The sequence below is a fragment of the Gossypium hirsutum genome, chromosome D10, assembly GCF_007990345.1.
Source record: "Gossypium hirsutum isolate 1008001.06 chromosome D10, Gossypium_hirsutum_v2.1, whole genome shotgun sequence".
Classification (NCBI taxonomy): Eukaryota; Viridiplantae; Streptophyta; class Magnoliopsida; order Malvales; family Malvaceae; genus Gossypium; species Gossypium hirsutum.
In genome coordinates this window covers 23,570,898-23,582,493 of record NC_053446.1, presented here as the reverse complement: position 1 = coordinate 23,582,493, position 11,596 = coordinate 23,570,898, and the positions used below count along the sequence as shown (strand labels likewise).

Here is an 11,596-nt window from a genome sequence, read left to right as displayed (position 1 = left end):
TATATTTATATTTGTTTTTAAGATATTGTATATTATTTTATTTAGGAATTTTTTGAAAGCTTTTATTTATTTAGGGATTTAGTCTTATAAATGGGGACTTTAAGACTTAGAGAGACAACAATTTTCATAATCTTACTTTTGTGTATTTCTTTGAATTAGTGTTCTTTTTTTGTTGGGTATGTACAAATCTTTTGTTTAAATTGTAAATATTTAAGTTTGTTGAATATAAATTTATATGGGATAGTTTAAAATATTTGCATTGTCAATTAAAATTATTAAAGTCATAATTGTTTGACCATTCTAATACTTACGATGATAGTATGGTTGAGTATATCAAAATATGCATTTTATTGTTATGTGGATATGTAATATGCTCTAAAAAAACTCAATTGTGTGGGTGTTTAAAGCAAACCGGCGTATTTATTGGTTAGAATTGGGTCTTTTTAGTTTTTCACACTATTAATAAATTAAATCCTAAGCGTTTCGTTATAGGGTTGTTGTCTTGATTATTGAAAAGGTAAGAAGAGATTAATTGTTAAGCGCGTCATCGATAACTATAACCAATTTATTAAAAAAATATTAAAGTTATCTTTACATTTATGCTTAAACCCATAAATCAAATATGAAAATTTGTCAACTATATTTTTATTATCTTTATTTTTCAAATTTTATTTTAATTTTTTAGTAAATTTAATTTTAGTTTTTAAAAAAATAATATTTTATTAGTCGTGTAGATACTAACCAATTTTAGTAAGACATATAGTTTTGTTAGTTTAACACCCTTCAATTAGGGATGACAATAGAGCGGGGTGAGAGCGAATATTTCAAAATCTGCCATTACTTCACAATTGGCATGCTTTGCTCCACCACTTACCTCGCTCTAGTATGAATGTATAATCTTGAAAACCATTACCACCTCCATGGATATATCCAACATGCATTCCCACCGAACTCTACTCTGCTTCAATTTAACTTTTACTACTTATTAATATATATTTTCATTTTTTTAAGTCAAATAAATGTTTAAACACGAGTCTTCAAAAAATATTTAAACAAAATATATAAATTTTTCTATATTACATTATTATACTTTTACCCTTTTAATACATTACATATACAAAAATAAAATAATAATTTCCTATAAAAAAAAGCCGCTCTATATATTATCTTCTGTCAAAAAATTACCAGTATTGAAGAAAAAAGGGTGAGAAAGGCATTAAAATTTTTTTTATTTTGAAATTACACGTATTTATGTTATTTTTTAGTTATTTAATTATATATTTGGAACGCAAGTATGTGAAAAAAAATAAAATTATATATTACGCACATAGATACTTTGTTGGAACTTTGGCAGCAAACAAAGACGAGGAAACAAAACAAAACAAGACAGAAGAACCAAAGCAAAAACAGAAAGGAACTTTGCAAGAATGATAACTGAAACATTCACCCTTAATTTTTATTCAAAATTTGAAAAATATACACTTAACTGCTCCCACTAATACATAACTAATATTAACTTGAATTACATCAACTCAAATTATGAACTAATCCTATTAACTTTGTGAACAAATTACAAGTAAACAAAATAAAGTTACATAGGAACAAAGTTCAGCTCCAATGCTGCACTTCAAGTCGAGTTGCTGCTGGTGTTGTGCTGAACTGCTGCTGGTCTCCTGTTGATTGCAGGCCAAAGATTTGAGAGACGCTTTTTTATCACCTAATTCCCCATATTACAATTATTTTATTGGGTAGTTGTGGAATTGAGCAGACTTTATAGACGTGATTCCGTTTTCCATTCGATTTCCGCATTTTATAATTCTTTATTTCGTCCCCGTGGAATTGAGTAGACTTTGTAACAGTTAATTAAAATGGACCACATTGTATCTATAAATAGAAGCCCATCCTTATTTTCCTATGCAATTCCTTTCTATACCAAGTTTTAAATAAACTATGGCTATCATCATCATTCTTCTTCTCATCCTTCTCGCAAAAGCTGACGTTAACCTCAGCAATGAAATGAGCTCTAACACTGCTTGTCCTGAAAATGAAAAACAAGCACTTCTGAACTTCAAAAAAGGCCTAATAGATGCTGCAAATCGACTTGCATCATGGGATCCTCATCATCAGCCAGATTGTTGCAGGTGGATTGGAGTTGTCTGTGACAAAAGGACTGCCCACGTCCTCTCTCTCAACCTTTCGGTTCCTACTTGGGATGGACATACTGACCTCGAATCTTATGGAATGTCAATGCTAATAGGTAAGATAAACCCTTGTTTGTCAAAATTGAAGCATTTAAGATACTTGGATTTAAGCAACAATGTATTTGAAGGCCTCTTGCCTTACCAACTTGGGAATCTCTCAAATCTTGAAACTCTCAAGCTTGGAGACAATAGGTTATTGTATGTTGAGAATCTCCAATGGTTGTCTGGTCTTTCCTTACTCAAACACCTTAATTTGAGTTGGGTGAACCTTAGCAGAGCTTCCAACTGGTTGCAACTGATAAACACAATACTCCCTTCTTTGGATGAATTGCATTTGTCAGCCTGTCAGCTTCTTCCTGGCCCTTCATTGCTAAATGTTAATTTGTCATCTCTTGCCGTCCTTGACCTTTCCCTTAACCATTTCACAAATCAAATGGATGTTGGGTGGGTGTCCAACCTTAAGTCCCTAGTTTTTCTCGATCTTGCAGGAAATTATTTTCTTGGACCCATCCCTGATTTCCTTCGGAACATGACTTCTCTTACACATCTCGATCTTTCATCCAGTTATTTAAATTCTTCAATACCAGATTGGCTGTACAGTTTCAGCTCTCTTCAGGTTCTCAGACTTCTTGGGAATCAACTGCATGGCGACATTTCTAGTGCCATTGGCAATCTGACTTCTCTTAATGAGCTTGACTTGTCAGTGAATCAACTCCAAGGAAAGCTTCCGAGAGCCATGGGAAAGCTTTGTAAGTTGAGGTCAATCTATCTGTCAGGTATGAGATTGAATCAAGACATATCTCGCATCTTAGAGATTTTATCGGGATGCTCTTCTCCTAGACTGGAATCTTTGGACTTGGCTAGTTGCCAACTTTCTGGTCAACTGTCCGATCAAGTTGGACATTTTAAAAATTTAACAATACTTAATCTGTCTAATAATTTAATCTCTGGTCCTATTCCAATCCCTTATTGGCAACTTAAAAATTTAAAAGAACTTTGTTTGCATGACAATTCAATCTCTGGTCCTATTTCCATTTCTTTGGGACAGCTTGCAAATTTGGAAAGGGTCTCTATTTTCAACAATTTGTTGGAGGGTGTTGTTTCCGATAAACATTTTGCTAATCATACCAAATTGAAGTATTTTTATGGATCGGGTAACTCATTGGTTTTAAGAGTCAATCCTAACTGGGTTCCCCCTTTCCAAATTCTTTATTTGGATTTAGGATCATGGCAAATAGGGCCATCTTTTCCCTTGTGGCTTCGTTCTCAAAAACATCTAGAATACCTAGACATCTCAAATTCAAGAATTTCAGACGTCATTCCTAGGTGGTTTTGGGGACTGTCAACCCAATTCAAACATGTAAATCTCTCTAGAAACCAAATTTCTGGCCAGATTCCGTATCTACCTGGTGGTCCTGATATTTTCCCTCTTGTCGACCTTAGTTTCAATAATTTTAGCGGTCCATTGCCTCAAATCCCAATGGGTCCCCATCAGTACATGATAGACCTTTCCAATAATTATTTCTCGGGATCTCTTTTCCATTTTCTGTGCCATCAGTGGAGTGGTACCTTCTCAACAGGTTTTCTTAGTATTGCTAACAATCTTTTATCTGGAGAGATACCCGATTGTTGGATCAAGTGGCAATCTTTGCAAGTCTTGCGGTTAGATGGCAACAGATTCACTGGTAAAATTCCAAGCTCCATGGGAACTTTGTCAGAACTTCAATCACTAAATCTTCACAACAACAATCTTCATGGAGAAATCCCTTTGTCACTAAAAAATTGCACAAATTTGCTTGCAATTAACCTTGGAAAGAATGAACTAGATGGCAACATTCCAAGATGGCTAGGCCAGGATCTTACGAGTCTAATAATTCTAATTCTTCGATCAAACAAATTTGGAGGTAACATACCGGACCATTTATGTGCTCTTAGTTCTCTCCAAATTTTGGACCTCGCTGAAAACAATCTCTTTGGGAGCATGCCAAGATGTATGAGCAACTTCAGTGCTATGGTTAGAGGGAATGGTTCTAGGGACAACATCATAGAATATATAGGCTACAACGGACCACCTACTTTGGAATCCGCATCAATTGTGACGAAAGACCAAGTACTTGTATTTGACAAAACTCTCAACTTGGTTAGACTTGTTGATTTCTCTTGTAACAATTTGTCAGGAGAGATCCCCAAAGAAGTGACGAGCCTCCAAGGTTTGCAAACACTGAACTTGTCTCGAAATCACTTAACTGGAAAGATCCCTGAAAGCATTGGCAGTATGAAATCATTAGAATCTCTTGATCTATCTCAAAATCAGCTCTCTAGTTCAATTCCTGAAAGCATGTCAAGTATGACGTTTTTGAGCCACTTGAACTTGTCCTTTAACAAATTGACTGGCATAATACCCACAAGCAGTCAGCTTCAGGGCTTCAATGAATCATGTTATGCTGGTAACCATCTTTGTGGATCTCCATTAAGGGGCTGTAGAGGAAGTGGTAAAGAACTTGATGTCAGAAACGAAGCTAAAGAAATCAGTAAGGGACAAGAGACAAATTGGTTCTACATAAGCATGCCACTAGGATTTGTTACTGGTTTTTGGTGTGTATTGGGGCCATTGGTGATCAGCAAACGATGGAGGATCTTGTACTTCCGATTTTTGGAAGCAATATGGTGGAAAGTATGCGATTTTGCTGGTAAATTTTAGTTTGATAAATTTATTTTTGTTTCATCAGAACTATAAATGTAATGTTCGCATTAGTATCACTCAAACTTACATGTAAGTTCTGAGCTGGTAATTCTAGATTAATCTATGAAACCATTATCTACAAGATTGCAAATCTCTTTCTCTATTGAAGATATATGTAAATATATTCTTAATTAAAAGAAAACAGTTCTATTCAATTACATTTTGACACATGTTTAGTCATTGTTGGAACATTTGACTGTTTCAAGTTTGTTCGAACAAGTGTTAGAACGTGCATATATTTCTGTGTCATTTCATGAGTTGTATAAACATAGAACGAGTTATGATTATTTTGGCCAAACCAGGAAAGTGTTGCGAGATGACCATTTATGCTACATGCAGATTTGACAAACTCTCTAAGATTGGCAAACTCACAGTAAGTGGCGAGCTACCGCAAATGAATAGTAAGTGGGGAACTCATTACTTTGGCGAACTAGAATTAGAATGCGAACTAGGGTCACGGTAAAGATACAAGCAGTCTGAAGCATGAAGTTGCAGAGCAATTGGATTTAGAAGAACTTGCATGCAAGTTATGTTTTCAGAATATGTTTTTCAGATTGTTTAGGAGATTGAGTATTTATTAGCGTAATATATTTGATGTTTATTAATATAAAATCTTTGTTATTTCTTTCCAAAATTAGGAGTTTCTCTTGTTATAAATACCTCTATTTTATTGTTTAATAATAAGAGTGCAGTTTATTAAACTTTAGTAGATAAATTTGTTGCTAAATTTCTCGTTTCTTTTCTGCAATTTTTTCCTTCTTAACATTGAAATTCTAACCTTTGGTATCAAAGCTTCTGTTCTTAAGGGTCGCTGTTGTTTCTTTCTCGATTAAACATGGCTTTTTCTCCACCTGCACCGTTCATTTTCAATGGTGAAAACTATCATATACAAGTTGTTAAGATGAAGACCTATTTGCAAGCTTATGACTTGTAGGAGGTTGTGAATATTGATATCAAGCTCGCACCATTAAGGGACAATGCTACAATCGCACAAATCAAGCATCATAGTGACGAGCAAGCTAAAAGATAGTAGACAATGTCCTGCATTCAAAATGATGTCTCGGATGTAATATTCACATGTATTCTGGCTTGTAAGACTCCAAAAAGAAGCTTGGAGTAAGCTAAGGGGGGAGTTTCAAGGTTCGGACAAGACGAAGCAACAACAACACATTAATCTTAGGAGAGATTTCAAGAATTTGTAAGATGAAGGTGGTTGAAATAGTGAAGCAATACGCAGATAGGATTATGGTTATAGTTAATAGCATCAGGTTACTTGGGGAAAAGTTCGCAGGTAGCAGGGTCATTAAGAAGGTCATACCAACATTTCTTAAGAGGTATGAATCTAAAATTTACTCACTTGAAGACTTAAGGGACCTATCAGACATCTCTCTTCTAGAGTTGATATATGCCCTGTATGCTTAAGAGCAAAGAAGTGCATCAAAGCGAGAGGAGCACGAAGAAGAAGCATTGCGAGCCCTAAGTATTGAAGGTGCGAACCCCTAGAAACATAAGGGTAGGGTAAGAAAGGTTAGAAAAAGAAGAAAGAAAAGTCGATGCAAGATGGTGGAAAGAAGAAATATTCACTATGCTTGCATCCGCCCCCTCAAAAATGCTAGAATCACTGTAAATATAACTCGGTAATCTACAACAAATGCTGGACTTCGGTGTATTCATTATAAAATAACAAATCAAGAATCATCATCTCATCATAATTCAATCTCACAGAACGTGTAAAATAACCTATTGGCATGCCAAGTGTATCCTATCCTATGTTCATTAGAGCTTGATACATATAATCGTATAATACTTTACAATTCAATCACTTTCTCACCTGGTACCAATTTGTGACAATTTAATTATATATATACATATTCAACGAACCACAGTTCACAAGGCAATATAGTATTACAAATTATACAAAAATAAACCTTATGAGTTTACTAGAGCTAAACAACACAGATTGAAATGTCAAGGATTAATCAATAATTTTCTTTTTTCCACGATTATCATTTGATTCTTGATCTATACAATAATTTTTATTTCAATTATCAGTCCCAAATACTTATAATAATCCATTTAATGCATATGAATTATTTATTGATATTTTTCACAATTACTCTAAAATTTTACATTTTATTCAATTTAGTCCCTAAAATCGAAACAAGCTTATTTTCACAATTAACCCTTAAATCTATATTGCTAAATTCTTAACCATCCCTATACAGACCTCTAATTATGAAATTTTACAAAATAACCAATCAAAATTTAATATTTAATCATTTTAGTCCTTAAACTCAAAACAACTCAAAATCACTTTACAAAATAATCCAAATTCATCATCAAGCTTCAAAATAAACCATTAACAACTAAAAAGCTTCAAAATATAAATGGAATGTTTTCAAATCTTTGACATTATTTCAAAATAGTCTCTAAGCTAGATGATTAAGCTATAACAATTTCAAAATATTAATTTTACGAGAAACGGGCTAGAAAATCATACCATGCATAAGAAATGAAGCTTGTCTGATTGTTCCAAAGTTTCAACCATGGAGTTTCAGTTCAGAGAACAGAAATGATGAAAGTGGCCTTTGTTTTCCTTTTTGTTTTATAATACTTTAACCTCACAAATATTAAATAATTAATATTTATGGACTCAAATGTCAGAATTATGGTCTTGAAACCACTATTTTCGACACCACTTGAAAATGAGATGTTACAGAACTCAGTAAAAAGAAAGCATATTTAAGACCCAATTCGATGACCCAAGTAGAGAAACAATTTTGTTATAACAAAATTTATCATGAGCAACTATAGTATTCCCAAAAACTATAACAAATTATATAAAGTATATGATGAATTGATACATGACACAAAAATAATATGAAAAATAATTAAAATATGATGACAAAAAAATAGAGTAAAATTATGTGTTAGAATTTTATATAAAACAAAATATCAATATCTAAAGTTTATATTAAATAGTACTTAAAGTTACATGTATACTAAAAAAATAATAAGAATAATGAAGATGGTGGAGGAGTAACGATCCTCTTTGTTGAGTTTTGTGTCCATCTACTAAATACGATGATGACAATTGAGTAAAGTGAGTTAGATTTTTACCCACATTAATTCTGATTCGAAGTTCTACCACCATGTTCAACTCCAACATAAATAAACTCACCTTGAATTGGACTCAATCCAACTCAACCTAAATTTTATTTTATTTTATTGCTTCATTAAGTTCTTTGATTCTAAAACTGGCATTTTGCTTGATATGCTGAATATTTTACCATCGTAATTTGATAACATATTTTAATTTACTTAATTGATAAATATATTATAATATATGTAAATTAGTTGCTCTACTTACTACTGGATCTGGTTCCCTAACTGCAGTATATTCGTTTGTAAATTTGTAATTTTTTCGAACAAATTGGTTAATAAAATTATTCATGAATTACATTAATATCCTTTGTATATTATCCTCAATGATTTTTGTTTTATATAAAAATAATAAGAAAAATAGAAGAAAATATTAGTTTACTGGTTGTCTAATGTTTAACTCATATTAGTAGGCGAACCTAAACATTTCCTTAATCTAATCTGAAACGAGAAATCTGATTGAAAGACTAATATATTGTTTATCAAGTCCAATTGGGGAGATGTTTTGTCTTAGGCATATGAGCAGATGACTCTCAGAAGATAAAGACATAGATGTGATTGGCTAGACTAACAATATATCGGACATGACCCAAGTAGAATAGATCTTGAATTTGTTTGATGATTTATTCACTTGTGATGTTCATAGTGTGACATAACTTAATCCCAAGCAGATGATGGAATATGTATACATGACTCATATACTTTGATATAAGTAAAAAGATTGAGCTAAAATAGATAAGGAACCGAAAGCCAGTGCATTGGGTATACGACTTTTGCAATATGTAGCATCATTCACAATAGTGGAATTCATGAGTAAATGATATCCTCTCATTAGTATTGCATGATAGATAAAAATAAACGTGGTCAGGGGTTGTTCGTCATTCTGATTAATGACTTAATTACTATTTGATACTAATATACTTTTCATGAAGGAATATGTAATGGTTACCATGAGATAAAATAGGATCGCATTGGGAGAACAGATTTATTCCAAAGAGATTAAGGATACCCTCTGAGGGTAACACACTCATGACAAGGTCATTGGACGAGCGCTAATTGAGTTGCTTTCGTAATGGTATGCCATTAGGGAAAGCTTAGTCACGATACTATAGTGGAATGACTTCATGACTAAATGAGTTTATAATTAATAGACAGAAAGTTGAAACTTAATTATAAATAATTTGAGTCTTAATTAACTATGTCCAATAAGTCCCTCCGCTAGCTTATTCAAACTATAAATAAATTACATGTTGAATCAAATGAACAAAAATGGATAAAAATGATGAAGTTGGAGAAACGAGTTACATTTAGAAATGAATTTGGTTTCCAACTTAGTGTGGAAATGACTTGAAATTAATTTAAGTTTTTCAAATTATTATTTAATTAATTAAAGTTTGAAAATTGAATTAAATTAATTGGTCATTATGAATCTATTGAAGATAGAAATTAAATATATTTTCTCATAGATTCTTTTACTATAAATTTGCCATGATTTTATCAGAATTAGAATTGGATTGAGAGAATTAATTAATGGAAAAAAATTAAATTATTTAAATTAATAAATAATGTCTATTTGAGAAATAAAAAAATATGTATTAAGTTGAATTAAATTGTAAAATGTTGGGTTAAAAATCTAGGAAGCACGTATAATTGAACCTAATACAGGAGAGGTTCAAAGCCTTTTATATTGAATACAAGGGGACGAAAAACCCTAGTATTTTAGCTAGGGTTGTCGCCGATCTCTCTCTTAGTTCAACTAAGGTATTGTTTTTCTATTAAATTCAACTAGAATTTGTAGAAACTCTAGTATTCCTAGAATGCATTCTACAAATTCAAATAGGATTTCACTTCCTCTCCCTATAAATAGATGATACTAGTAGGAATAAAAAACACAATAAGTTATATACAACTTTAATATATTTCTATTCTGCCAAAAAGTAGTAGAAATTTATTTTTTAGAATAATTTTTATTTTCTGAGAATAACAATTTGTTCGAGACTACACTCAAAGTAGTTCATGGTACAAAAATAGCAGAGAAGGTTGTTTTGTTGAAAGTCAGAAATGTGTAGGATCCGTCTTGTAACACCTCTAACCCGTCTCTGTCGCCAAATTAGGGTTACAGAGCAATACCGTACAATCAGAAATATTTAAACACCATGACATTCATTAATTTAAATTTATCATAAACCATTCAATCACATATATTTTGTCCCTAAATCGAGCCCTTGAGGCCCTGAAAATAGCTTTGAAGAAATTCGGGATTGGTTTGAAGCAAAACGAAAAGTTTAGGAAAAAGTTGCAAAAATTAAGAAACACGGGTCACAAGGCCGTGTGGAATCACCCCAAACCATGTAACTTTCTAACAAAGGACACACGACCGTGTCCCAGCCCATGTCCTCACCCATGTAATTCTCTGAGTTGCCTCACACGCCCATGTGCCAGGTTGTGTAACTCACTAACTTGAACCCTAAATGATTCTCAGATGACTCGCTAGGCCGTGTGTCTCACACGGTCATGTGACGGCCCGTGTCCCAGGCCGTGTGAACCCAAATTTTACCTAAAATCAAGCCATTTTAAAAATATTTCATGCATAACTATTTAAACCATTTATCCACTCATTCAAGGGGTTCAAACACCATTCAAACTTGCATAAGCATACCATTTCAAGCATCCTAATTTACCTAACCAATATGCCATTCAAAGGTGCCACAAATATGCCAAAACATAACATGCTAACATAAGTCAACATTACCTTATTACAAGCATTATAACTTAGATCAATTACTTACCAAAACATACCACAAATTGACCATTATCAAGCCATTGCAAACATACCAAAAGAACCTTATATACATGTACTTAAAAGTGACCAAAATGACATGGTTAGCTAATGAACTATAGTTCATCAAATCAAGCATAACTTTAAGACTTAAACTTACCAAAACTTACATTACCACATTTATTAAAAACCATTACAAAACAACCTATACATGTAATTATAAACCTTGGCCAAAATGCTCAAAAATTATCGAAAAGACTTCTGGATAGTGTGATAAATCTCCAACGAGCTTCTAAATTAATTGAGCTTCCGATAATCTATAAAAAAAAGGAAAGAAACTATGTAAGCAACAAGTGCTTAGTAAGCTCGTATAAACATAAAGATAAACATAACTTACCATTTCCATAATACAATATATAGATTAAACATAATTCAACAGCAATTCCATAAGCTTAGCAAAGCCTAATCAACATCACCAACTCACAAGTTAGTATGTCTATCCATAACATAAATGAAATCAACTATAAGATATATAAATTTCCATATGTACAACATCATTTAGTTTATCAATCCTTTCATTAAGTCATGATTCAATCCATTTGCATACTTACCACTTCATTCCCTTTTCTTTCCTATTGAATCATCTAGAATTACATTTAAAACACAAGAAAGCTCACACGAAGTGTGCCTGTACATATAACTGTAAAATTT

The 11,596-nt window shown here is 32.5% G+C and overlaps 1 protein-coding gene across 2 annotated transcripts; it reads left to right on the top strand.

Annotated features, from left to right (window-relative positions):
- The first annotated feature begins 1,927 nt into the window (after nt 1–1,927).
- On the top strand, nt 1,928–5,645 carry LOC107914676 (receptor-like protein EIX2). 2 transcript variants are annotated; one of them, XM_041102234.1, is made up of 3 exons: nt 1,928–2,257; nt 2,690–4,891; nt 5,284–5,645. In XM_041102234.1, the coding sequence occupies exons 1-3, from the start codon at nt 1,951–1,953 to the stop codon at nt 5,319–5,321; spliced, it is 2,547 nt and encodes an 848-aa protein (XP_040958168.1). In that variant the 5' UTR covers nt 1,928–1,950; the 3' UTR covers nt 5,322–5,645. The 2 variants fall into 2 exon arrangements, with proteins under 2 accessions (XP_040958168.1, XP_016699160.1); XM_016843671.2 differs by having other exon boundaries at nt 1,928–4,891.
- Nucleotides 5,646–11,596: the final 5,951 nt, after the last annotated feature.

Bases quoted from the DNA above. Each gene is read 5' to 3' on its own strand.
- LOC107914676 (XM_016843671.2), top strand. From the start codon at position 1,951: ATGGCTATCATCATCATTCTTCTTCTCATCCTTCTCGCAAAAGCTGAC. The intron at 4,892-5,283 runs GTAAATTTTAGT...TGCTACATGCAG, and splicing joins GAAAGTATGCGATTTTGCTG to ATTTGACAAACTCTCTAAGA.